Consider the following 27833-nt stretch of genomic DNA (forward strand, 5'->3'; position numbering starts at 1 on the left):
TCCAGGCGGCGGCGGAGTAAAGAACTACGACTCCCAGAAAGGAGTGCAGCTCACCACGGGGCGGCTACAGGAAGCCGGGCCAGGAGGCCGCGGAGCCTCACAACATCCGGGCCCCGGCGCCCGCGGCCGGTTGCTATGGAGACGAGCTGCCGCCACCAGAAAGGACTAGGAAAGCTGCCTGGGTCGGGCGGATCGGTTTATGCTCACTGATCCAGCCAATAGTTCCTCTCTAGTTTAATTAGGCGCAGGTAAAAGGCCACTTCCCGGGGCGCTCGCCGCTCTTCTGCCATCTGCTGCAAGAGAAGATTTTACCAAGAATTTACCAAGGAAGAATTTACCAAGGGAGCGAGAATGACGGACACCGACTGGGTGGGTCTGAGCAGAGGACTAAATGTTTTTGATTGTTGTTTGATATTCTTTGATATAATCTGAGGCACCACCTATTCCCACCCAGCCTCCAGAGAATTCTAAGCAACCACAGAGCTTTTGCATTTACCAATGTAAATGAAAGTTTTATTAAGCCACGATTGCTTCTCATGGTGTAAAGACTATTGGGGATGCTAAGAACTGGTGCTACAACTGCAGACTGGCGATGGTTTTGAACAAGGCAAATGTCCCTTAAGTTTGCATTTATTTACATTGTGCCTTGACCAAAAATGCATACGGGGGAGGAGGGGAGATGGTGCACTTAAGTCACCATATAATGTAAACAGAATAAAGTCTGTCCTTCAGTTGTGGCAACGTAAGTTTAAGAAAAATTAACAGGTGGGCGTGAGCAGAGACAAAAAGTTGCCTGGAAGTTAAACTTTTTTTCTTTTGTGTTACCCATACACCTATTAACTTCAATTGTTGCCACAACACCAAAAAAGAAAAAAAAATTAATTCTGTAAGTAGAGTTTCTATAACATACATTTGATTATTCAGTGCCTTGTTTTCATTTATATTCTTATATATTCTTATATATATAAATGTATTTATGCTAAAACACTTTGGAAAGTCAAGAGTAGAATCTGACAATTAGTAAGAAAGCTGGTATCACCAATATGCAGAATTTTAGAATACTCAAAAATAATTTCAATGAGCTAATTTTAAGACTTTTTTGAAAGGTATTTGCAATTTTAATTAACCTTCTTATCCTTAAGTTGCTAACATGGTATGTTAAGTAACCCTTTCACATTGTTTGAATTAGTTTTGCTTTCTCCTTTTTTTTTTTTTTTTAAGATTTATTTCTTTATTTGAAAGTCAGAGTCACAGAGGAGAGGCAGAGAGAGTGAGAGAGAGAGAGAGAAAGTCTTCCATTCGATGGTTCACTCCCCAATTGGCCACAATGGCCAGAGCTGTGCCCCATCCAAAGCCAGGAGCCAGGAGCTTCTTCCGGGTCTCCCACGCAGGTGCAGGGGCCCAAAGACTTGGGCCATCTTCTACTGCTTTCCCAGGCCACAGCAGAGAGCTGAATAGGAAGTGGAGCAGCTGGGTCCCAAACAAGCGCCTCAGGCCAAGGCGTTAACCCACTGCGCCACAGAGCTGGCCTCTTGCTTTCTTTTTAATTGCAGATAGTTTGTGTTGCATCCACACATCAGCTAAAACAAAATGTTACAAAAACCAATGACAGTCACACATGAAATTTATTGAAAATGAGAAGCAAATGAGAGACAAATGAGAGGCAAGGTAACTGATTGGGGCCAGCCACCGATCAGGACCAACATTCCTTACCAGAATGAGGCCCCCAACAGCAGTTTATACAGCTTTTTATAGTGTTCTGTCCACTAGGGCTCACAATTTCAAACCAGACTCCTGGTATGCAGTGAACAATAAAGAGGAAAACCAGAATATGGTTGTAAGATAACAGTTAACGACAACAAACCCAATAACAGATCCAAGATATGGTTGTAAGATAACAGTGAAGGACTGGGAATTTGGGCCCACATAGTTTCATAAGATACACCCTTAGCCATTAGCAAGCAAAGCTAATATGTGCAGAAGCAGGAGATCTGCAATTAGCTTTTAGCCATACTCACTGCATTTTAATTCTGATTTTACAGTTTGGACTCCACATTTGAAGAACAGCAGATATGATGAGGATAAAATAAGCAGATTTTAGGGTCTATAATGGAAAGTATGTTTCTGAATCTCTCTAAACATTTATGAATTATCTTGGAGGTCTAGAAGATTTAGATACACTAAATTTTTACAAATTTTGTGGTAAAAATTATTACAACAAAGTTCATCCACTAATTTGTCTTTGGTTTTTATAGATTTAGGTTTTTTCCTGATACACTTAAAAAAAAATTTTTTTAATGTATATATTTGACAGGCAGACACACAGAGTTCCCTGCATCTCCGGGTCTGAATAAGCAGGAAACTGGAGTCAGGAGCTGGAAATGGAAATAAAAACCACTTATGGGCCGGCGCCGTGGCTCAACAGGCTAATCCTCCGCCTGTGGCACCGGCACACCAGGTTCTAGTCCCGGTCGGGGCACCGGATTCTGTCCCAGTTGCCCCTCTTCCAGGCCAGCTCTCTGCTGTGGCCAGGGAGTGCAGTGGAGGATGGCCTGAGTGCTTGGGCCCTGCATCCCATGGGAGACCAGGAGGAAGCACCTGGCTCCTGGCTTCAGATCAGCACGGTGCGCCGGCCTGGGCGGCCATTGGAGGGTGAACCAACAGCAAAGGAAGACCTTTCTGTCTCTCTCTCTCACTGTCCACTCTGCCTGTCAAAAAAAAAAAAAAGAAAAAAAAAAAAACTTATGCAGGGTTGGTGTTGTGGCATAGCAGGTAAAGCCACCACCTGCAGCACCAGCGTCCCATACAAGTGCAGGTTCAAGTCCCAGCTGCTCCACTTCCAATCAGGGTAGTATGGCCATAGACGTGATACAAGCATCTGAAATGCTAGGCTAACTGCCCTCTCCTGTATTGCATTTTGAGCCAAGGCTCATTAAATTTTAGAACCAGTAGAAAAAGGGTGCTTTGATGCAACAAGAATCCTTGGTAACTGAAGGAGATAGTATTGACAACAAAATAAAGGGGGAAAAAAACCACTCTTTCCCTGAGCAACCTGCTTAAGTACCCCCAAAAGTAAATTAGAAGTACTTTTCCTAACCACTCCCAGGGACTCTTTGCACCTTTGAAGCTTTCCCGTGTGCTGCAGAAACCCAGACATTTTGAGAACTGTGGCAAAGTAATGACAGTTCTGCCTTGGCTGCTACTCCAAGCACTCTGTTAGTAGTCAAATTTGATCCAAAACTAACTAACTAACTAAATAAATAAATAAAAGGGAAAAAAGTGGACTGCAGGTTTAAATTCAAGATTTCAAAACAAAAAGGTTCATGACATTATGAAACTTAACTTTTCTGCAGTGTTAAAAGGACCCAGGAACGCAGAGTGAACTGGATTTTACTAAAAGGAACCTAGCTTAACCTGATCCAAACTTGAAACTCAAAAAAGGCTTTGTTCTTACTTAGGCTTGACATAATAGCTCTGTAAACATTCTTATCTCCATTTTAGAGTTGAAGAAACTGAGATTATATGCTGGCTAGTCTTCAAGATGGAGAATTTTTAAAAAGTTTCAGCCTCACGAAAGACAAAAGTCTTGAAAGAAAAAGAATAAAACTTTAATGGATATACAGTCTTCTATTAAAATAAACCTCAAAAAGTCACAGTAGCACCCTGCCAATCACTAGTAGGTTATTTAGACATAATGTTACTGCCTGCTTAGAGGTTCTTGTCTTTGAGCAAGAAAGAATTCAGCCGTGAGACAGAGGGAACCAGTATGCATGCTGGCAAAGTTTAAAGAAAGAGAAATAGGCTGGCGCCGTGGCTCACTAGGCTAATCCTCGGCCTGTGGCGCCGGCACCCCAGGTTCTAGTCCCGCTCAGGGCACCGGATTCTGTCCTGGTTGCTCCTCTTCCAGTCCAGCTCTCTGCTGTGGCCTGGGACTGCAGTGGAGGATGGCCCAAGTGCTTGGGCCCTGCACCCGCATGAGAGACCAGGAGAAGCACCTGGCTCCTGGCTTTCAGCACAATGCGCCGGCCGCAGGGTGGCCATTGGAGGGTGAACCAATGGAAAAGGAAGACCTTTCTCTCTGTCTGTCTCACTGTCTAACTCTGCCTGTCAAAAAAAAAAAAAGAGAGAGAGAGAGAGAAATAATGGAGTGTACACCTCAGAGACCAGGTGGGCTTCCAGGTAAAGAACTGAGAGCCCGGTCTGCATTTAGAGTTGGGTGTGGGCCCTCTCCCCTTCCTGTACCTCCTTTCTGGAACACTGCTGGGTGGAGGGCTTCTCGATGTAGACTCCCTCCCAGAGCTTGAAATTCCTGTTACCTTGGTTCCTTGTCTCACATGGAAGAAGAATTTCCAAGTGGACAGCAGAGGGATTTTAAAAGATTTATTAGAGTCAAAGACCTCCAGCCAGAGAGAAGCATGGAGTGGGGCTTCCAAGAGAGGAAAAAAACCCAAAGAACCTCATAGCACTGGGGTTTTTAAGTCCAATTTTGAAGGAAAAAAAAAAAAAAAAAAACTTGACAATCAGATTGGCATTCAGTTACCAGGCAGGGACAAAACCCAAAGCCTGATTTACAGTCCTTTTTCTTGTCTGGATAAAGAGAAACCATCTGGACTTACCATCCAGATAAACCATCCTGAAGGGTGGGATAGGTAACTTGTTTTCACAATAAACTGTGAGCTCAGGAGGATGAAATCACCACCCCCTTGCCATTCTGGCAAATTTGGAGATTCCTAAGGAAGGAGGGCAGACATTTTGTTCTTGCTAAAGATAACCTTGGAGAAGACAGCAAATATTTTATACCCCAAATTCTATTGGGACCACCCTATTAACCCACCTGACTCCTCACACTGTGGTGAAAGGCAGATGAGATTTCCCCTAAGCAGCCCCCAGGGAGAGGGCTGGGAGCCACCAACCAGGCTACTGAACAGGGCAAGGCATTTGATATGTAAATGCTGATTGCTTACTGTAATTCTTCCCTCATTTAACAGCACAGACACTTCCATTTATCTTTTGCCTCTGGTACTCATGTTGACCTAGTGACCTTAACAATATCTGATCCGCAAGGGATTTAGATGTTAACTACTGCAGAAACTACCAAATCTTTGCTTTTGTTTTTAACATCCAGAATTATTTGTGTATCAAGGATGGGGAATCTTTTCGCCTGCAAGGACCATCTGGATATACAAAATTGTCAACTGAAAAATTAGCCTGCTATAGATGTATTGAATTTTGAGTCCTGCTTGCAGTTGCCTAGCCAAGGCCAGACCAAGTGATGCTGTGGGCGTTATAGGGCTTGTGGGCCAGATGTTCCCCACCCCTGGACATGGACATCACAGAGTACACTTATTAAAGTCCTTATCACAAGTAAATATACACTTTGCTTTATGCTTTCCTTAAATAAAATCATTTCATTTCCTATTGCTCCACCTAGAGAGCCCTTGCAGCTGAGTCTTCAGATGAGGAAACAATCTATCTAATCCATCTATCTAATCCATCTCTGGAGATAAGGAACTGGAGTCCTTGTAAAATGGTTTCATCAAGGTCACAGTGCTGGTACCACTGCCAACATTAGAAACCAGAACACCTAATCTGTGTTTTTTATAACTGTTACAGTAGGAGACACACAAATTTTAAAAGTTTCCTAGTTAACCTGGTTGACCTGTAATCCAGGAAGCTGTCGCTCTTACATGCCCCTATAGCACTCCATCTCTCCACACCCCCCACAGCCTGCCTGTCTCCTAAAGGCCTCTTCAGCTCCTGACCACAGTTCAGTCACATCTTTAGTAGACAGAATAGGATTTAGGCAAAAAATAAAGGTGGGGGGGCCATAGGAACAGGGGCAGAGAATCTGAAACATAAAGCATTTCCAGGCCGGCGCCGCGGCTCACTAGGCTAATCCTCCACCCTGCGGCGCCAGCACACCGGGTTCTAGTCCCGGTCGGGGCACCAGATTCTGTCCCAGTTGCTCCTCTTCCAGGCCAGCTCTCTGCTGTGACCCGGGAGTGCAGTGGAGGATGGCCCAAGTGCTTGGGCCCTGCACCCGCATGGGAGACCAGGAGAAGCACCTGGCTCCTGGCTTCGGATCACCATGATGCGCCGACCGCAGCGCGCTGGCCACGGCAGCCATTGGAGGGTGAACCAACAGCAAAAGGAAGACCTTTCTCTGTCTCTCTCTCTCACTGTCCACTCTGTCAAAAATAAAAAATAAAAAAAAAGCATTTCCAGGGATGTTATCTTATAACATTGTACTCAGAGGGAGCCAGACCACCACAGATTAGGAAACCTACAAAGAAAATCAGTTTGAATATGACTTTAGAACATACAATGGATGAAGATTTATGCTGTTTCAGCAGGAAAGACCCTCCTGTTCCATTCTTTCTCACACCCTATCTGTATATTACAAGAAAGAAGGGCCCTTCCACCCACACCCGCCTTTTCTACATCCTGGACACTCCCTAACTGTTGCTATAAAAACTCTGGCAACCTTCTTCAGAGAACTATACCTCCCCCCCCCCCCCCCCCCGCCTCCTGTACCTGTCACAGTAAGGGGAGCTTCGCTTGAGCAGCTCCTGCTTGAGGTTGATTATTTGGCAACACCCCAAACAGACCCCTGTGTCCACTTTCCTAACAACTGTGTAGCACTGTTCTCAAAATATGAGCAAGGGACCAGCAGCGTGTTACCTGGAGCTTTGTTAGAAATGTAGACTTTGGGCCATATCCCCGACAGTCAGAAGTCTGTGTTGTAGTAAAATTCATGGGTAATTGATATACACATTACCATACCAGAAGCACTGCCCCAGAGAGCAACAATAAGGTGGAGAAAAGATACCAAGTTTCAGGTAACAACTCCTTTAGTACTAGACAGAGAGACACTAGTAGATTTTGTTGCTAATTAGCAGGGTCAGAGGAATGAAGAAGGCCTTAAAGGTGGCTGGGATCGTGACAACCAGAAGTTCCAACAAAATAATTATCCATGAAATCATGATCTATTCCCAAGAACTGACCAGTTACCAGATTTTTCTGAGGCAAAAGATTGTAAACTCTCAGCTCAATACCAAAACAATAGAATAACCGAACACTTCAAGTCTTTGTAAATTATAAGGCCACTATTTCCAGTAAGGAAATTTACTGGAATAAGACAAAGAAGCTTTTCCCACTTCCAGAATGACAGCAGCAAACGTTCTTGGAATTGCATTTTCAAAAAGCCATCAAGTAATCTAAAATGTCTGTCAAAATTATTTAAGTGCTTCTGAAAAGTTTCTTTGCCTCATGATTATCATGTCTATGTTCTTACATTTTACCTTATTTTGCCTTATTTTTACAAATTGTTTTACATTTATAAACTTTAAATTCTATCGTCTAAATGGCATTAATAGAAGAGATCTGAGGTTATCTTTTAATTCACAGCTCTTTTTTTATTATTTCTTTTTTATTTAAGACAGAGAGGGTCCTGCATGTGGTGCAGCGGGTTAGATGCAAATGCGCCTATGGGCTCTAGCGGGAGTCTCAGCTTCTCTTCCAGTCCAGCTCCCTGCTAACAGGCGTGGGAAAGCAGAAGATGGCTCAAGTGCTCGGGCCCCTGTACCCACATGGGAGAACTGGAGGAGGCTCTGCTTCGGCCTGGCCCAGCCCCAGCTGTTGCGGCCATTTGGGGAGTGAGCCAGCGGATGGAAGATCTCTCGATCTCTCTCTGTCTTTCTCTCTCACTCTAACACTGCCTTTCAAATAAATTGTAAAATAATAAAAAATAGGGGCCAGCGCTGTAGCGTAACGGGTAAAGCCCCAGCCTGCAGTGCTGGCATCCCATATGGGCGTCAGTTCGAGACCCGGCTGCTCCACTTCCAATCCAGCTCTCTGCTGTGGCCTGGGAAAGCAGTGGAAGATGGCCCAAGTGCTTGGGCCCCTGCACCCATGTGGGAGCCCCAGAAGAAGCTCCTGGCTCCTGGCTTTGGATCCGTGCAGCTCCAGCCATTGTAGCCAACTGGGTAGTGGGCCATCAGATGGAAGACCTCTCTCTCTGTCTCTACCTCTCTCTGTAACTCTGTCTTTCAAATAAATATTTTAAAATAATAATAATAATAATAATAAAAAATAAGAGACATAAACATTTCCCACCTACTGGTTCAGCCCCTAAAAGCCCACAATAGCCAGATCTGTGCTAGGCTGAAGCCAGGAGCCAGGAACTCCATCCTGGTCTCCCCTGTGGGTATAGCAGGGCCCCAATGCTTGGGCCATTTGCCACTGCTTTCCCAGAAACACTAGCAAGGAGGTGGATTGGAAGTGGTGCAGCCAGCACTGGAACCAGTGCTCTGATACAGGATCAGCGTTGCAGGCAGCAGCTTAACTTGTTGCAGCCCAACATCCCCTCAGTTGTTTACCTTATAATTTTGTTTAACTATAATTTTTACGTTTAATTTCTTTTTTTTTTCCTTTTAAATGTATTATGCCGGGGCCTATGTTATGGCACAGAGGGCTAAGCTATGGCCTGCAAAGCGGGCATCCCATATGGACACACCAGTTCAAGTCCCAGCTGCTCCACTTCTGATTCAGCTCCCTGCTAATGCGCCTTGGAAAGCAGCAGAAGCTGGCCTAAGCCCCTGTCACCAACATGGGAGAACCAGATAGAGTTCCAGGCTCCTGGCTTTGACCTGGCCCAGTCCTGGGCAGACCTTGCAGCCATTTGGGGAGTGAATCAGCAGATAACAAGTGCTCTCGCTCGCTCGCGCTCTCTCTCTCTCTCTAACTCTGCCTTTCAAATAAATAAATCTTTTTTTTTTTTTTTACAGGAAGAGTGGACAGTGAGAGAGAGAGACAGAGAGAAAGGTCTTCCTTTGCCGTTGGTTCACCCTCCAATAGCCGCCGCGGCCGGCGTGCTGCGGCCGGCGCACCGCGCTGATCCGATGGCAGGAGCCAGGTACTTCTCCTGGTCTCCCATGGGGTGCAGGGCCCAAGCACTTGGGCCATCCTCCACTGCACTCCCTGGCCACAGCAGAGAGCTGGACTGGAAGAGGGGCAACCGGGACAGAATCCGGCGCCCCGACCGGGACTAGAACACGGTGTGCCAGCGCCACAGGTAGAGGATTAGCCTAGTGAGCCGCGGCGCCGGCCTAAAATAAATCTTAAAAATAAATATATCATGTTCTCCTTTCTCAGGGGCTAAAAATATCATCCTACTTTCTAGTTTTTCTACCGTGAACTTTTTAAAATTTTTCTATCATGACATAGTATTTAAATTAACCTGAACTTTATTTTGATATTTGAAGGTGAAGGCCTAGTTTTCTAACCAATTCCTTACATTACTTATTGAGCCAGCTGCCCATCCATTTCTGTTTTTTTAATTTATTTAAATTGGTAAATAAAATTGTACATTTATGGTATATAACGTGTTTTGGATCATGTATGTCCTGAGGAATGGCTAAATCAAGCGGATCAACATCCACTGCCTCACACGTAACTTACTTGTAGTGAGAATACTTAAAATCTACTGTGCTAGCAAGATTTCAGGTTTGTTTGCCCATTTTGTGTTCTTACTGGCACCCCAGGGCTCAGGCCTTGACCTTCTACTTTGGCAGAGGGTGGAGCTGCTCCTGCTGCTGCGTGGTCCTCAGCTTCTCCTCGTGCTTGCTGACCAGCAGCACACGGCACACATCCTCAGGCCGCAGGTCCCGGGGCTTCTCCGTCCTGTCTTTATAGACCTTCCTGAGGTTTTCTTCTTAGGGCTGGTGAGTGGCAGTGAGAACACGGGCGGTGGACTGGTGGACAGCTCAGATCGTGGAGGCACGGAGGCCGCGTGGCCTGTCACTTTGGCGACGTGCAGCTGGGACAGCTCTACACTCAGGTCCTCCAGCTGCTTCAGCCATGCAGCTCCTGAGCCTTGATCTTGGCCATGACTGCACCAGCCTGCCCTGCCGCTGCTCAGAGGGAAAGAGCTCGTAGCAAGTTTTAAGGATATAATACCTTATTATTAACCATAGTCACCATGTGGTACAGTGTTCTGTATAATGTAAACCTCAGAAACTGGCAGGTAAACAGTAGGCACCCAGTGCTCAGGAGGTGTTTGCTGAATCGTTAACGAATGATAAACAAGGTCTACTTCTGGACTGGACTGTCTGTCCCACTCACATTTTTTCATCATATATAAATTTTTTCATCATATATATATATATACACATGCTCTGTAACTCTGCCTTTCAAATAAATAAATAAATATAAAGCATCCTTATTAATATAACTTTAAAAACATGTTGAACTACAGTAAATGATGACCTTACCAGCCCTTTTGTCCAGGAACCTGTGACCCATCATAGATCTGTCCCTCTTCCTCGTGACCCACATTTAATCAATCCCCAGATTATATTAATTCTTTTTTTTTTTTCTTTTTGACAGGCAGAGTGGACAGTGAGAGAGAGAGACAGAGAGAAAGGTCTTCCTTTTGCCGTTGGTTCACCCTCCAATGGCCACTGCAGCCGGCGTGCTGCAGCTGGCACATCACGCTGATCCGATGGCAGGAGCCAGGTGCTTCTCCTGGTCTCCCATGGGGTGCAGGGCCCAAGCACCTGGGCCATCCTCCACTGCACTCCCTGGCCACAGCAGAGAGCTGGCCTGGAAGAGGGGCAGCTGGGACAGAATCCGGCGCCCCGACCGGGACTAGAACCCGGTGTGCCGGCGCCGCTAGGTGGAGGATTAGCCTAGTGAGCCGCGGCGCCGGCCGTGAATTCTAATTCTGAAATGTTGCAGATTTTTTACTTACCCCATCTCTAGACCCTACTATAACTCATCAGTCACACAGACGACTGCAGCCTCTCTCCACATCCACGCACGTATCTAACAGCAACCAAAGTCATTTTCCTGAAAATGATGTTACATCATGGCATGCCAGTCCCTAAAACCCTTCAACAGCTTTCCATTGCCTTTGCAATAAGGATTCAGAGTCGCAGCACTGTTAATGAAACCCTGGGAGATCTGGCCCTATCTGCAGTCTCATCTCACCCAGCCTCACTTGACTTCAGCTATTCTTACTGGCCCTTTGTTCACACCTCCATCTTTTCTTTCCTTGCTTACCTTGCTTAGGTTCAATGAAACTTCACGGTCTAACCTAGCCCTTGACACTAACGCAGAACCCTCCATATGTCTTCATAGATATCCCATATTTATTTTTCCTCATAGCACCTATGACAATTGTAGTTATTGTTAATTATGTAATTATTTGCTTAATGGTTGCTCCCATAAGGCTAAAATCTCTTGAATATTTATCTTTTTCCCTTCTCACTTTAAAACTGAGCTGTACTTCTTCCAACTAGGACTTAGTACAGATTGTCCCTTTCCTATGTGATGTTTTGATAAATTCTCCTATTTCTGATACATGATATGAAATGGCTATCCTACACATACTTTTAACAGGTTTGCTCTGTACAGGCCTGTGTCACTTTCAGGCAGCCTGCAGTGCCCTTAAGAGAAACAGGGTTTCTGAAAAGCAGGAAGGATAGGGCTACATGTAATTCTAATTTTTGTAAGAACTTTATAATTATTGTGTGTTTATCTTTCAGGATAAGAACCGTACTTCAGCTTCCAATTCAGACACAGAAATGAAACTTGAACCACCACCCCCTTGTGTGAACCCTGGCAATCCGGTGTTTTCATGTATGTTGGACCCAAAGACACTCCATACGGCTACGTCACTATCGAAACCCCAGATGATTCTGTATAAAACCAATTCAAGTCATTATGGTGAATTTCTGCCTATGCCGCAGTTTCTGCCCTGCAATTATACTCCAAAGGAACAAGTATTTTCAAGCCATATCAGAGCAACTGGATTTTATCAAAACAACAGTCTAAATACTGCACCTGACAAAACCAGAACCCTTGATTTTCCTAATTTTCAACACACTCTGTGAAAATATATTCTTTGCCTATTTAAGAGAAAATATGAGAAGGAAAAATGAGTTTTAAATCCAAGACTAAAATACTGAATTTAGAATATAAAACTATTTGAATCAATTTTTAAAATGCTTTTAAGAAATAAAGCATTTCAATTGATAATTGAACAACACTGACTTGTTAAGTAAAAGTCTGTTCACAATAGAAGAGAGGTGTGTTAAAACACTTGTTGGAGAGCCCATGCCCACAGGCAGTGTCTTGAGTTCTGCTCCCGATTCCAGATTCCTGCTTGTGCAAAGCTCCAGTAATTGAGTTCTTGCCTTCCCCAGAGAAGACCTGCCCTGGTATGGGCATTTGGGGAATGAACCAGTGAGTGGGAATGTTCTCTCTCATTTTCTCTCTCTGTCTCTCTCTAAATAGCCTCTCAAATAGATAAATTAAAATTACAAAAAACCTTTTACCTCTAAAAAATAAATAAGAGTAGGTGTGTTGTGCCATTTAAGATGCCTGCATCCCATATCTGAGGGTCTGGGTTTGTCTCCCCACTCCACTTCCAGCACCAGGTTTCTGCTTATGCATACCCAGGGCAGCAGCAGGTGACAGTTCAAATACTTGGGACCCTACCACCCAAGTGGGAGCCAGGATGGAGTTCTAGGCTCCTGATTCAGCCTGGCCCAGACCTGGCTATTGTGGGCATCTGGAGAATGAAACAAAGAACAAAAGATCTTTCTCATATCCCCCACCCCCTCCTCTCTAAAAATAGAATAAAAAGTAGAAACTGTCTTAGTACATCCTACCTCTATCTAGGACATGTACTCCCAAAAACTTGAAGAGCTTTCAGGATCTCAGTCTACTTAGTGGAAGAGAGTGTTTTTTTTTTTTTTTTAACAGAGTTAGACAGTGAGGGAGAGAGACAGAGAGAAAAGTCGTCTTTCCGTTGGTTCACCCTCCAAATGGCCGCTACAGCCAGAGCTATGCCGATCCGAAGCCATGAGCCAGCTGCTTCTTCCAGGTCTCCCACACAGGTGCAGGCGCCCAAGCACTCCACTGCTTTCCCGGGCCACAGTAGAGAGCTGGACTGGAAGAGGAGCAACCGGGACTAGAACCCGGCACCCATATGGGATGCCGGTGCCGCAGGTGGAGGATTAACCAGGTGAGCCACGGCACCGGCCCCAGAAGAGAGTACTTTAAAAAGCTCACAGAGGGGCTTTTTGGTTCAGTGTTTAAATTGGCCCCTATTTAGCACATTTTTATTTTATTTATTCATTTTTTTATTTGAAAAGCAGAATTAGAGAGAGAGGGAGAAACAGAGATCTTCCATCCTCTGGTTCACTTCCCAAGTGGCACCAATGTTTGGGGCTGAACCAGGCCAAGGCCAAGAGCCAGGAGCTTCATCTGGGTCTCCTACGTGGTTGTAGGGGCCCAAGCACTTGGGCCATCTTCTGCTGCTTCCTCTGTACAGTATCAGAGACTTGAATTGGAAGTGGAGCAGCTGGGACTCAAACTGGCACCCATATGGGACTCAGGCCTGTGGGCAGTGGCTTCATCTGCTACACCAGAATGCCAGCCCCTATTCAACAAAAAAAAATATTTTTTTTGACAGGCAGAGTGGACAGTGAGAGAGAGAGACAGAGAGAAAGGTCTTCCTTTTTTGCCGTTGGTTCACCCTGCAATGGCCGCCTCGGCCGGCGCACTGCTGCCGGCGCACCGTGCTGATCCGATGCAGGAGCCAGGTGCTTCTCCTGGTCTCCCATGGGGTGCAGGGCCCAAGCACCTGGGCCATCCTCCACTGCACTCCCTGGCCACAGCAGAGAGCTGGCCTGGAAGAGGGGGAACTGGGACAGAATCCGGCGCCCCGACCAGGACTAGAACCCGGTGTGCCGGCGCCACAGGTGGAGGATTAGCCTATTGAGCCATGGTGCCAGCCTCAACAAAATTTTAATCAATACTGACTAATGTCAGACACTATATAAATAAGGACACAGAAATAAAAAACTAGTTTATTTGAATTAACATTTGGGAGGAATGGCATTAGAAAATTAATATTTGATAATTTATGTAATAAAGTATGTTCAAGGTCTTTCAGACAGAAACAGAACTTCCGGGGCAGGTTTTGTGGCACAACATTTTAATCCACTGCCTGTGATGCTGGCCTTCTGTAATAGAATGCTAGTTCAAGTCCTGGTTACTCTGCTTCTGATCCAGCTTCCTGCCAATGTACCTGGGAAGGCAGCTTAAGATGGCCCAAGTACTAGGGCCTCTGCCACCCACTGGGAGACATGGATGGAGGTCGTGGCTCCTGGCCCAGACCTGGCTCTTGGAGCCATTTGAGGAATAAACCATGGGATGAAGATTTGGATCTTTCTTTCTCTCTCTCTCCTTCTCTCCATCTTTACCTCTTTCTTTTGCTCTGCTTTTCAAATAAATAAATAATCTTTAAGAAAGAAGAAGAAAAGAAACAAAACTGCTGGAACTCAGACCAAGGAGATCAGGGAAGCATCCTAGAGATGATAAAGCTAAATCAAAGGGAAGGTCATCCCAGACTAGACAGGGAGATGTATAAAAGTACAGAGATGTGAGAGAATATGGTGTGTTTTTACAAATGCAATTAATCTGACACATCTTAAACATAGTGTGAGCAGTAGCAGGTGACTGGCTATCCTTCAAGATCTGTGATTCCACTCTGCACAGGCATTTATTTCTTCTGCCATCTGTTTAAATTATATGTTCAGTTGGGTTTGAGTACCTTTACTAAAAAACAAAATCACTTTTTATTTTTCTCTGTGGCTTTCAGGCTCAGAATATTATCATCAATTATAAAGAATAATTATTTTAGTCACTAGGAGATTAGAAAAATAGGATCTTCTAATTATACAAAGTCTGATGTGAAGAAACAGTTTGCACCTTCACCAACTTCCTCCAAACACCCCCAAAAATAATGTCTGGTGATGGCACAACAAATGTTTTGTTCACTTCCTCTAAATACCAAATAGCAGCCGGCGCCGCGGCTCACTAGGCTAATCCTCCACCTTGCAGCGCCAGCACACGGGTTCTAGTCCCAGTCGGGGTGCCGGATTCTTTCCCAGTTGCCCCTCTTCCAGGCCAGCTCTCTGCTGTGGCCCGGGAGTGCAGTGGAGGATGGCCCAAGTGCTTGGGCCCTGAACCCGCATGGGAGACCAGGAGAAGTACCTGGCTCCTGCCTTCAGATCAGCGTGGTGCGCTGGCCGCAGCGCGCTAGCTGTGGCGGCCATTGGAGGGTGAACCAATGGCAAAAGGAAGACCTTTCTCTCTGTCTCTCTCTCTCACACTGTCCACTCTTGCCTGTTAAAAAAAAAAAAATAGCAAGGGAGTACACAAAATTTCCAAGTAAAAGATGCAACAGATTTGAGTTCATTAGCCTTCTCTCCTATATGAAACTATTCAAACCATTTTGTAGATACCCAATTTGTGTCAAGTGAATTCATCTTTTTTAATATGTAAATACATTAACCTAGAGTTTCTTACTATGGTGGGCAGTTGTTACTAAAATTCTTAGGATAAACATCTCAGTCAAGAATGTTTTCTGGAATGCCATTATGGACTCAGTCACTCAGTGCCTATTAAACACCAGGAACGGGGCTGGCGCTGTGGCGTAGCAGGTAAAGCTGCTGCCTCCAGTGCTAGCATCCCATATGGGTGCTGGTTCGAGTCCCAGCTGCTCCACTTCTGATCCAGCTCTCTGCTAGGGCCTGGGAAGGCAGTACAAGATGGCCCAAGTGTTTGGGCCCCTGCGCCCACGTAGGAGACCAGGAAGAAGCTCCTGGCTCCTGGCTTCGGATCAGCGCAGCCCCAACCATTGCAGCCTTCTGGGAAGTGAACCAGTGGGTGGAAGACCTCTGTCTTTCTCTCTGCCTCTGCCTCTCTGTAACTCTGTCTTACAAATTAATTAATTAAATTAAAAAAAAAAAAAAGACCAGGGACTATTCTAGAGACTAGGACCCTGCCATAGATTATAGTAAATTCTATTAAAAAAAAAAAAAAAAAAAAACAAAAAACAGAGATCAAGGGGTTGGTGTTGTGGCACAGCAGTTTAAGCTGCTGCCTGTAATGCCAGCATCCCACATGGGCACCAATTTGAGTCCCAGCTGCTCCATTACCAACTCAGGTCTCTAACTCTGCCTTCCAAATAAATAAACATAGAAAAAAAGACCAAAAATTGATATGCAAGTCTAAAGTTCAAGGGAAAAAAGCCCAAGTTGAAGATAATTAAATTGAGCAACATCCACATAGAAATTTTGAATCATGAGACCAAATAAGACTCTAAAGTACAGGTAGAAAAGAAAGCTGAGGGGGCCAGCACCGTAGCTCACTTGGTTAATCCTCTGCCTGCAGTGCCGGCATCCCATATGGGCACGGGGTTCTAGTCCTAGCTGCTCCTCTTCCAGTCCAGCTCTTTGCTATGGCCCGGGAGTGCAGTAGAGGATGGCCCAAGTGCTTGGGTCCCTGAACCCGTAGGGGAGACCAGGAAGAAGCACCTGGCTCCTGGTTTCGGATCGGCGCAGCTCCAGCCATGGCATCCATTTGGGGGATGAACCAACGGAAGGAAGATCTTTCGGTCTCACTATCTGTAACTCTGTCAAATTAAAAAAAAAAAAAAAAAAAAAAAGCTGAGTACTAAACAACTAAACACTGGAAAAGCTACCATTTGGAGGTCAAGGGAATGAACAGGAAGGATCAATAAGACCAACACAGAGTAACAAGTGAAAAAAGAGGAAATTAGGAAGGAAGACTGATGCCTGGAAGCCAAGTAAACTTGTTTCAAGGGAGGGAATGACTCAGCTGTATGAAATGGTTACATGAACTGGGAACTGACCCTTTGATTAGACAATATGGAAGTCACTGTGACTTAAACGAATGTTTCCACAAGAAGCGGTAGAGAGAAAACTTCATTGGAATGGCTTAACACAAAGATGAAAGAATCAAAAACTACCTTTGGGTAGTTTTCCTATACAGTAGGCAGAGAAATGGGACAACAAAAAATAGCAGGTGTAGGCCCAAAGGTTATTTTTTAAGACATAATATAATACATCATATTCATATTCTGAGGAAATGACAGTTTGAGAACTGCTAACCTACAGAATTCAGATATAAGGAGAAAATGTAGTTGAAGATGACTACCACCTAATGTTTCTTTAATAAGGATTAAAAAAGCTAAAGTGTAAAGTTAAAAACATGGATAGACCAACCAAAAAAATTATTAAACAACTAACAGGATATTTAGAATTAGGATATAAAAGAATAACCTAAAAGAAGCATTGGAGGAGACAGAGTTATGGCATAGCAGGTTAAGCTGCCGCCTACAGTGCAGGCATCCCATATGCGCACTGATTCAAATCCCAGCTGTTCCACTTCTGATGCGCTCCCTGTTAATGAGCCTGAAATGCAGTAGAAGGTGGCACATGTTCTTGGGCCCCTGCACCCAGGTGGGAGAAGAAGCTCCTGGCTCCTAGCTTCGGATCACCAGCTCAGGACATTGCGACCATTTAGAAGTGTCTCTCTCTCCCTCCGTGTCTCCCTCTATACATATATAATTCTGCCTTTCAAATAAATGAAATAAATCTTTAAAAAAAGGAAGACAACAAAGCAGCAGCAGCATTGGAGTATGGACTATAATGTATTCAAGTAACTACTTTGTGAGATACAATAAGTGAGGTAGAGTATTTTGGAATGTGTCACACTAAAATGTAAATAAACATGCTCCTGTAATTTTTCCAAAAAGAAAGCCTCTTTTCCAGATAACGGTTTGAGCAATCAGTTCTAGAAAATATAAAGCACATGAAGTTAAAAAGTCATCTGCCATAGACAAACCTTCCTGTCTTTACAGAATTATCAGAATACTGCTAAAAGTACAGCTTCAAGTATAACTGGAAGTTTATCTTCCCAAAGGAATCTTTTACCTGTTTGTTAAGGTACTTTTTCTCTCTTAGCTATAAACTTTTTAAAAGACTTTCAGAAATACAGTTTGGCGCTATGGCGTACTGGGTAAAAGCTGCTGCCTGCAGTGTTGGAATCCCATAGGGGCACCAGTTCAAGTCCCAGCTGCTCCTCTTCCAATCCAGCTCTCTGCCGTGGCCTGGGAAAGCAGTGGAAGATGGCCCAAGTCCTTGGGCCCCTGTATCCCTGTACCCTTATGGGAGACCCGGAAGAAGCTCTGTAATTCTTTCAAATAAACAAAATAAATTTTTAAAATATAGAAATGTTGAAAGAATCCTGCTAAACTGGTTCAGCCACAATCACCGGCATCAACGTATAAATCACCCCTGGTATTCAGCCAGATATGTCATTCCCTAGCAGTCTGCAGTTAATATCTGGCCTGCCGTTAGCAAAAGTCCTACTAGGTGGTTTGAGCCAGGATTCCCGTACCTCATGTTTCACCTTAGTGATTTTCCATCCACTGACCATTCCCAACTCCCAACCTACTCTGTAGTTCTAAATCCCATTCTCCACTCTATAATCACAGTTGTGCCTAGTTCTACAATGAGGACTCTTTTTTTCTATTGCAATATTTACTGGGTAAAATAATTTTTACCACTTTAACTACTGTCCAGTTCCTGTTTTTTGAAGCTAAGGGTACACACAGTATATATATATATATTTTTTTTTTTACTTTTTTTTTTTTTTTTTTTTTGACAGGCAGAGTGGACAGTGAGAGAGAGAGAGAGACAGAGAGAAAGGTCTTCCATTTTCCGTTGGTTCACCCCGCAATGGCCGCTGCGGCCGGCGCGATGCGACCAGCGCCCCACACTGATCCGAAGCCAGGAGCCAGGTGCTTCTCCTGGTCTCCCATGCGGGTGCAGGGCCCAAGGACCTGGGCCATCCTCCACTGCACTCCCGGGCCACAGCAGAGAGCTGGACTGGAAGAGGAGCAACTGGGACAGAATCCGGCGCCCCGACCGGGACTAGAACCTGGGGTGCCGGCCTGCAGGTGGAGGATTAGCCTAGTGAGCCTTGGCACCGGCCAGTATGTTTTTATAATAGTAAACACTTATATATTAGTACCAAGACTTTTACCTCTATTAGCAAGTAGCTAAAATAAGTGAAATTATTTCAAGCATGGTCTGAGACAGAAACCTGGCTTGATAGAATTCACCACCTCATTATGCAAAGTGTTAATGTATAGGAGGCCACTGATTTAGACTGAGCTCTTCTACTAGGTCCCAAAAGACCAAACCAAAATGACATCACTCATCAAAGTTCTGTGTCTCCAAACTAAGTTATGTATTTGACCTTCTGAGATATCAAAAGAGAAACGACAAGCAAATCCCCACCCAACCAGTTTGGACTGGCATGGTAAGGAAGCACCCTCTGCTTTAACCCTTATAAGACAAGTAAATTGAAGCAACCTGAGGTTAACCAATCTGCTTTTTAAAAAGTGTTTATTCATTTTCACTTGAAAGGCAGAGTGACAGAGTATGTGAAAAAGACAGATCTTCCATCCACTGTTTCACTCCTTCAGATATTTCGAACAGCCAGAATGGGACCAGGCTGAATCCAGGAGCTTCCACTTGGGTGGTTGGAACCCAAAGCACGTGAGCCATCATCCGGCATGGGCTCCCAGGATGTGCATAAGCAGGAAGCTGGATCAGAAGGCAGAGGCAGCACTAGATCCTAGGCACTCTGAAATGGGATGGAAGCTTTCGAAATAGCAGCTTAACCAGCTGTGCCACAATGCCTGCCCCCAACCAGTCTGATGTCTGAGTTCCCTATTCCTGCTCCAGCTGCTTTATAAAATCTGAATGGTGTGCCACGTCCAGCAGAGAGCCTTTTCTAAATCCTCCAGTTGAGATACTGCCCAATCCATGAAATGCTAATAAAAACCAACCCAACGTTAAACTGAAATTATTGAAACTTTGTCTTGTGACAGAATAAAGAGGTCCTTGATAAAATGTTTTACTACTTTATTCAAATAAAGATTTGTTTTGGGAAACAAATTACTCATTGACTCTTGATAACTCTAGGTGAGTCAAGAGGCTGGTGGTAGGGCTAGTACTGTGGCACAATGGGTTAAAGCCACAGCCTGAAGCACCAGGATCCCATTAGGTGCCCGTTAGAGTCCTGGCTGCTCCACTTCTGATCCAGCTTCCTGCTAACGCGCCTGGGAAAGCAGCGGAGAACGGCTCAAATCCCTGGGCGCTGGCACCCACGCAGGATATCTGGAAGAAGCTCCTGGCTTCGGCCTGGCCCATCCCTGCTTGCTGCGGCCATGTGAAGAGTGAAACAGCAGATGGAAGATTTCTCTCTCTTCTTCTCTCTCTGTAATTCTGCCTTTCAAATAAACTGATTAAAAAAGGGGGGGGGTGTGGGGAGCAGCTCGGACTAGACTAGGTTACTGGAATTAAGACTTATTCTATGCATCTGCTCTCCCACAATATGGCGCTGGGAGAGAAGAAAACAGCTTTTACACAGCTGCCTCCAGTTCAACCAATAAACTGTAGGACTTGCTCCTGATTGGAGGAGAGCAGCGTGCTCGGCGTGTGGGCAGCCGAGTTGGGATTGGCGGAGGAGGACTATAAAGGAGGAGAGAGACGGCATGCACCAGGAACATCTAAGGGGAACATCTAAGAGGAACACCTGTGCAGCCCCCGAGAGAGCCGGCCGGCGGTGTGCCGCTCCCCTGCGGAAGTGGGGAATGTGGCCAGGGGGAACTGCCCTTCCACGGAGGTGGAAGGGATAGTAGCCAACCCGGGAAGAACCAGCAGAAAACCCGGGGAGGGCCGAGCAGACGAAAGAACAGCGCAGGGTCCTGTGTCGTTCCTCCACGAAGAGGGGGAGCGACATAATGGTGCCGTGACTCGGATATGAAGCCTAGGCAGGGTTTGGTGTCGTTCCTCCACGAAGACGGGGAGCGACGGGGGGGGGGGGGGGGGGGGGGGCTGGTGGTAACCAGGAAACTATTGTTTTTTAATTTTTTAAAAAGGATTTAGTTGTTTATTTGCAAGGTATTCCAAGAAAGAATGACACAGAGAAGGAGAGACAGAGAGAAAGAAGTCTTCCATCTGCTGGTTTACCCCCAAAATGGCCACAACAGCCAGATCTAGACCAGGCTGGAGCCAGCATCCATGAACTCCATCCAGGTCCCACATCTAAGTGCAGGGGCCCAAGCACTTAGATCTTCTTCCACTGCCTTCCCAGGTGCATACCAGAAAGCTGGATTGGAATCCAGGACTCAAACCTGCACTACAGTGCCGGATGCTGTGGTCACAAGCAGGAGCTGAACCTGCTGTGGCACAAAGCTGACCCTGGAAATATTCTTCTTTTAAATCAAGTCTAACAATGATTATCTATTTTCTTTCTTTTTTTTTTTCAGAAAGTTTTATTTAATAAATATAATTTCATAGGTACAGCTTTTGGATTATAGTGGTTCTTTCCCCCATAACCCCCCTCCCACCCCACTCCCATCCCACCTCCTACTCCCTCTCCCATCCCATTCTTCATTAAGATTCAGTTTTAATTATCTTTATATACAGAATATCTTTACACTAAGACACACAAAGTATAAAGTACTGTTTGAAGACAAGTTTTACCGTTAATTCTCATAGTATAACTCATTAAGGACAGAGATCCTACATGGGGAGCAAGTCACAGTGACTCCAGTTGTCGATTTAACGATTAACACTCTTATTTATGACATCAGTGATCACCAGAGGCTCTTGTCATGAGCTGCCAAGGTTATGGAATCCTGTTGAGTCCACAAACTCCCTCAGTATTTAAACCAGACTATAATCAAAGTGGAAGTTCTCTCCTCCCTTCAGAGAAAGGTACCTCCTTTAAAAAAAAAAAAAAAAAAAAAAAAAAAAGATTTATTTGAAAGAGTTACAGAGAGAGGTAGAGACAGAGAGAGAGGTCTTCCATCCCCTGGTTCACTCCCCAGATGGCCACAATGGCCGGAGGTGCACTGATCCAAAGCCAGGAGCCAGGAGCTTCCTCTGGGTCTCCCACGCCGATGCAGGGGGCCCAAGTACTTGGGCCATCTTCTACCACTATCTCAGGCCATAGCAGAGAGCTGGATCAGAAGAGGAGCAGCTGGGACTAGAACTGGCGCCCATATGGGATGCCGGTGTTTCAAGCCAGGGCTTTAACCCACTGTGCAATAGTGCCAGCCTCCGGTACCTCCTTCTTTGATGGCCCTTTCATCCCACTAGATCTTACAGAGATCTTTAACTTAGGTCATTTTCTGCCATAGTGTCTTTGCTTCCCATGCCTATCAGAAGGGTGGGACTGGTAACTAATTTAAGTTTCTATTCTCATAATAAAACTAGAAACTCTAAAGGCAGCTTTTTGGGAAAAACAAACATTTTGTACCATCTTAAGAGATATGCGTTTCCTTATTCTGATTAGGATCAAGACTGTCACAATGGGAGAACAAGATGTAGTTCTGGGCTCCTGCCTTCAGCCTGGCCCAGCCCCAGCTACTGCAGGCATGTAGGGAGTGAACCAGCATATGGAAGATCTCTGTCTCCCTCTCTCTCACTCTGCCTTTCAAATATACAAGTAAATCTTTTTAAAAAATAAAAAGTATTCCTACTTCATTAGGTACGCTACAGAAGTTATTAAAAGCTACTATGGGCATCCCATATGGGCAACAGTTGTCCCATCTGTTTTACTTCTGGTCCAGCTCCCTGCTAATGGCCTGGGAAAAACAATGGAAGAAGGCTCAAGTGTTTGTGCTACCGGAGAAAGCAAGGGTTCTTGTCTTCACCCAAGAAAGAATTCAGGCGTGAGACGGAGAGGAGTGGAAAGCAAAATAGCAAGGTTTTTTAGGTAGGGACATCCGTAAGAACAGATGGGCACCCCTCCAGACAGGACCTGAGAGACAGGTCAGACTGGAGGAGAGCGGGGTTACATGGTTGAGTGGAGAGAATACACCTGGGGAGGCCAGGCGGGCGGCTCAGCTGAGAGGCAGAGGGCTGAGCATGCAGTCTAGTTGAGGCGGGGGTGGGGGTGGGTGGGGGGGTGTTTAAGGGGATTGGTCTTGCCTTCAGCCTCTTCTCCTGGAACAAAGGACTTTTTGGATGTAAATACGAAAAATTCCTTTCTGAGATTTTCTCCCCCAATTATCAGACAGGGGGAAGCCTGGCTGGCTTTGCCCCGCCTTAGAGGAGCCTTAGAGGAAGGATGGTTATCGGGTAGAAGGGGCAGGGCATTTGAAGTGCAGATACTGGGCTGCACCTGGAAGGTTATCAGGATGACTTTGAGATGCAGATGCTGGACCTAGATGTCAACTCCTTAGGCCTTTGTCACACACATAAGCTCATTTCTGACTTCCTACCTAACATTTGGACCCCTGCCACCCACAAAGGAGACCCAGACACAGCTCCTTGGCTCTTGGCTTAGGACTGGCCCAGCCCTGGGTGTTGTGGCCATCAGGGAAATGAACCAGTTGATTAAAGTTACCTTTCTCTCTCTCTTCCTCTTTCTGCTTTACTCTTTCAAATTAAATAAGTAATTTTTTTAAGTTACTATGGGGCAAGCTTTGGCTCAAAGGTTGACACTGCCTGGGACCCCAACATTCCATATCATAGTATCTGGATAGACTCCTACCTCCTCTTCTGTTCCAAGCTGTCTGCAAATGTGTACCCTGGGACAGCTCAAGTCCTTGGGTTCCTGTCACCCATGTGAGAGACCAATATTGAGTCTGGTCTCCTGATTTCAGCCTGGCCTAGCTGTTGAGGGCATTTGGGGAGTGAACCTGTAGGAGTTGGAGTAAATGCCGGTTTTGCTCCTGTACTCTGGCTTGCTTGCTTGCCTGCTGTAGGGCCATGATAGGCCTCATCCTGGACCAGCAAGGAGGCAAGCCAGGTCCTTGAGAACAAAGAAAGTAAGCTCCCTTGGAATTGACGACCTTCTGCTCCCCACCAGCTCCCCTGGAATTTATGGCCCGATGCTTCCCGCCAGTTCCTCCCCGTGCCATCTCCTTTGTGTGGCCTTCCCGCCACATAATGTATATATTCTTTACGTTTAAATGAACCAATGAACATGTTAGGTCCCAATATCTTGCCATATAGAGAATAAGAAAGTAACCTACCTAGGGGATGACCTGCACCCTTGTAAGTGTGAGGCACAGCTAAATGGCTGGTAACAAATAAACCTCTGCTTTTGCATCCTTGACTGTGCCTTGTGCATTGATTGGGAAATTCGGACTCAAACCAGTAGATGGAAGTACTCTGTCTCTGTGTTTGCCTTTCAAGTAAAAAAGAATAAACAAAATTATAAGTTGCTGTACAGGTGCAGTACGCTGGCCGCAGCACGCTGGCCGTAGCACGCCGGCCGTAGCGGCCATTCGGTGGGTGAACCAACGGAAAAAGGAAGACTTTTCTGTCTCTCTCTCACTGTCTAACTCTGCCTGTCAAAAAAAAAGGGGGGGGGATCTAATGAATTACAAGAGCTGGGGAGGTGAAATCGGAAAAGACCCCCTAAAGTTTATCCTGAAATGTGGCCCCTTAAAGTTCCATAGAAATGCTATCTGGGGTGCCACATGCGTTACCGGAATTTGGGGTGCCTTACAGTTTCACCACGGGCTTATTACTAAATCCCCGATATTAATAAGCACAAGAGGGTTCTTGCCTAATGTTTAGAGAAGAATTCTAAATAATGGCACAGATAAACGAGGCAGCATGGTACGTATTAAGCTTTTATTTAAATAAGTAAGGTGCATAAGAGAGTGAGAGCTTATTTAGGGGAGAGAGGTGAATGGGGGTTCATACAGAGCACCAGGAACCAGCCATGTGGATGAGCATCTAGGCCAGGAAGCCTAGAGCACATGGCCCGAAGACGATGCGCCCTGGAGGCGCAGGGCTACAGCAAGCCCTGTCCTGGTGAGAGGCCAGGGAAGAAGAGCAGGCCTGGGCACACTGTGCCCTAGGCTTTTAACCCACTCCAAAGGGGAGTGGTTAATTAACCTGATTGGCTGGTGGGCACCCCAGTGTAGCCAGGTAGGGGAATGAGGCCACACTGGGCATGGCAAAGGCATCAGGTAGGAGCATGAGGTCACACAGGGCGTGGTCTTCCAGTTCACAAATCTGATCAATTTTAACCTGTATGCCTGCCTACTTCAGAGGGACATACGGTAACAAACAGAAGGTCATGTGAAGATGGAAGCAGAGACTAGAGTCACTGCTGCCAGAATCAAGCCTGGAGCTACCAAAAGCTGGAAGAGGAAGGGAAGATTCTTCTCCACACCCTTCAGAGGGAACATGACCTTACCAATACTTTGAATTCTGTCATCTGGCCTGCATAACTGTGGGAACAAATTTCATTTTAGGCCCAACAACAAAATCCAAATATTGTCCATGAAATAAAAAAGAGAATATGGCTGTTTTAAGATCTACTCAAATGATAGCATATGATGATCAATACTGTAAAATCCTCATCCCAGCTCAATTTAATCTGAAAAGTGATAAGTACATGCAAAAGGGAAGCTGTAGCGTTGTGTGTTGTGTTTAAAGCTTGCACAATAACAATGATATAACACAAACGGTGGTGCAATCCAACCAGTGCCAGGATATTCCAGTTAACAGCTCACCCTTTGCTGCTTCCCCTAGCTCCTCCCTCCCACCTGGGTCTACTTGAAGAGACTAGAAAACAAACTCACTAGGGGCCGACACTGTGGCTCACTAGGTTAATTCTCTGCCTGCGGTGCTGGCACCCCATGTGGGCGCTGGGTTCTAGTCCAGGTTGCTCCTCTTCCAGGCCAGCTCTCTGCTGTGGCCTGAGAAGGCAGTGGAGGATGGCCCAAGTGCTTGGGCCCTGCACCCACATGGGAGACCATGAGGAAGCACCTGGCTCCTGTCTTAGGGTGGCGGCCATTTGGGGAGTGAACCAACGGAAGGAAGACTTTTCTCTCTATCTCTCTCATTGTAACTGTATAACTCAACCTGTAAAATAAGTTTTAAAAAAAACTCACTAGAACACTTATCTTGATCAGACTGTGTTACTAAAATGATCCATGTTTGGGGGAACGTGGTATTAAATAAATTGTACTGTTTTAGTCTATTCTGCACTAGACTCCACCCAAATGGAGTTCAAGCTAAACTGTTTACCTGCACTTCCAAAGAAATCAGGAGGGAATAGATAACCAAATTCCCCAAACAGGTCAGTTTCAATGAGCATGATGAGGAAGTTCCCTTGTTTTTTTGTTTTTGTTTTTGTTTTTTTTTTTTTTTTGACAGGCAGAGTGGACAGTGAGAGAGAGAGACAGAGAGAAAGGTCTTCCTTTTTTGCCGTTGGTTCACCCTCCAATGGCCGCCGCGGCTGGCGCGCTGCGGCCGGCACACGTGCTGATCCGATGGCAGGAGCCAGGAGCCAGGTGCTTTTCCTGGTCTCCCATGGGGTGCAGGGCCCAAGCACCTGGGCCATCCTCCACTGCACTCCCTGGCCACAGCAGAGAGCTGGCCTGGAAGAGGGGCAACCGGGACAGAATCCGGCGCCCCGACCGGGACTAGAACCTGGTGTGCCGGCGCCGCTAGGCGGAGGATTAGCCTAGTGAGCCGCAGCGCCGGCCAGTTCCCTTGGTTTTTAATCCTTATAAGAAAAAGCAACCTGATGTAAACTATTCAGTTGTTTTTCTGTTGTTCTGTCTTCACCTTACAAAGGAAAGTGACTTCTCAACAACCAGTTCATACTTTGTTCTTTGTTTCTGCTCTCTTCTGTCCTTCTAAATCTACATAACCACCTTCTTTTGTTTAGCTCAATAGAACAATCCATAATGGAAGATGAAGATAAGGTTTTCTAAATAGTTATTTTACTAGGCTTAACTGGTTTAACCTCAAGTAGCAGGCAGTAGAGAAGTAGTAATGGAAAAATAAAGGTTCTATGCATTTAGAAACTGACTGAAAACCTATCAACTTTTAATACACCAAAGTAAGCCATTCAAAGAATTAATTAGCACATTTAACATAAATAAAAATAATCTATAAGCATAATCTTTTATTTTAAAATTCTACCTAATTAACAAAAAATCAATAAGTGTCCTGGCAACCAGCCCAACAGGTATTCTGTTACAAGGGCAAAAGTTAAGTAACAAAAAAAATGCATAATTACATTATGTATTAATTTGAAGAAGAATAAAAATAGAGAATTCTTATTTTGATTTACCCATCCAGCTATGACTTAAATCAAACATTTTATCTTCTATAGATTTATAATACTTGCCCTTTACAGACCTAAAGTATTTAACAGAGAAGTGATTCTGTACAATTGGCTAGAAGACACCCAGAGGTCCCTAATGTCTCCAACTAGTTTTGAAAAATTTAAAGCAATACCTAGCTGTATCGAGTGGTCATTAAGATTTTAGTTCTGTTCCTTGAATTACATTCCGAATCTTCTCAGCATCGTGTTGTACAATTTTGTTGGATGGATCAATCTTAAGTGCAGCTTCATAATCCTGTAGGCCTGTATACACATAGCAATGATGATAGATAAAATAAGTACTTATAAGTACTTCTCTTATCAAGCCAATATATTTAAAAATATTTTTTAAAAATAACTATTAAGAATATGGCACCAGGTTTTAAATCAGATGGTAGTTTCTTTTTTTTGTTTAATATATTTTATTTATTTATTTGAGATGCAAAGTTACAGAGAGAGGAAGAGACAGAGAGAAAGGTCTTTTATCTGCTGGTTCACTCCCCAAATGACCCCAACAGCCAAAAGGAGCTGGGCCAATCCAAAGCTAGGAACCAGGCACTTCCTCCTGGTCTCTCATATAGGTGCAGGGGCCCAAGCACTTGGCCATCTTCCACTACCTTTCCAGGCCATAAGCAGAGAGCTGGATGAAAGTGGAGCAGCCAGGACATAAACTGGCACCTATATGGGATGCCAGCACTACAGGCAAAGGCTCAGACTAAGTCACAGTGCCGACCCTGGTAGTTTCTCCATGAGACCGCAGAAATTTTCCAGTGGGCTGTTGACACCCACAA

General features: G+C 45.1%; 2 protein-coding genes and 1 pseudogene across 7 annotated transcripts in view; 1 reads left to right on the forward strand and 2 right to left on the reverse strand.

Moving 5' to 3' along the window:
- The first annotated feature begins 199 nt into the window (after positions 1-199).
- Positions 200-12049, forward strand: PIERCE2 (piercer of microtubule wall 2). 3 transcript variants are annotated; one of them, XM_089310384.1, is made up of 3 exons: positions 231-369; positions 8787-8914; positions 11547-12049. In XM_089310384.1, exon 3 carries the CDS (start codon positions 11586-11588, stop codon positions 11892-11894), a length of 309 nt encoding a protein of 102 aa, XP_089166510.1. In that variant the 5' UTR covers positions 231-369; positions 8787-8914; positions 11547-11585; the 3' UTR covers positions 11895-12049. The 3 variants fall into 3 exon arrangements, with proteins under 3 accessions (XP_008267199.2, XP_089166510.1, XP_089166511.1); XM_008268977.5 differs by lacking the exon at positions 8787-8914 and having other exon boundaries at positions 200-369; XM_089310385.1 differs by lacking the exons at positions 231-369; positions 8787-8914 and adding an exon at positions 8938-9073.
- LOC149123108 (large ribosomal subunit protein uL29 pseudogene) lies at positions 9401-10016 on the reverse strand (annotated as a pseudogene).
- Positions 12050-23349: 11300 nt separating the features above from the next.
- Positions 23350-27833, reverse strand: part of DNAAF4 (dynein axonemal assembly factor 4) — a 64253-nt gene continuing 59769 nt past the window's right edge. For all 4 annotated transcript variants that reach the window (XM_089310389.1, XM_089310386.1, XM_089310387.1 and 1 more), the window contains one exon: positions 23350-27306. In XM_089310389.1, the coding sequence (XP_089166515.1) occupies positions 27223-27306 (84 nt within the window). In that variant the 3' untranslated portion in view covers positions 23350-27222. The remainder of the gene's footprint in view (positions 27307-27833) is intronic.

The sequence above is a fragment of the Oryctolagus cuniculus genome, chromosome 12, assembly GCF_051225735.1.
Source record: "Oryctolagus cuniculus isolate XC-2025 breed Fujian yellow rabbit chromosome 12, ASM5122573v1, whole genome shotgun sequence".
In the NCBI taxonomy this organism is placed as follows: domain Eukaryota; kingdom Metazoa; phylum Chordata; class Mammalia; order Lagomorpha; family Leporidae; genus Oryctolagus; species Oryctolagus cuniculus.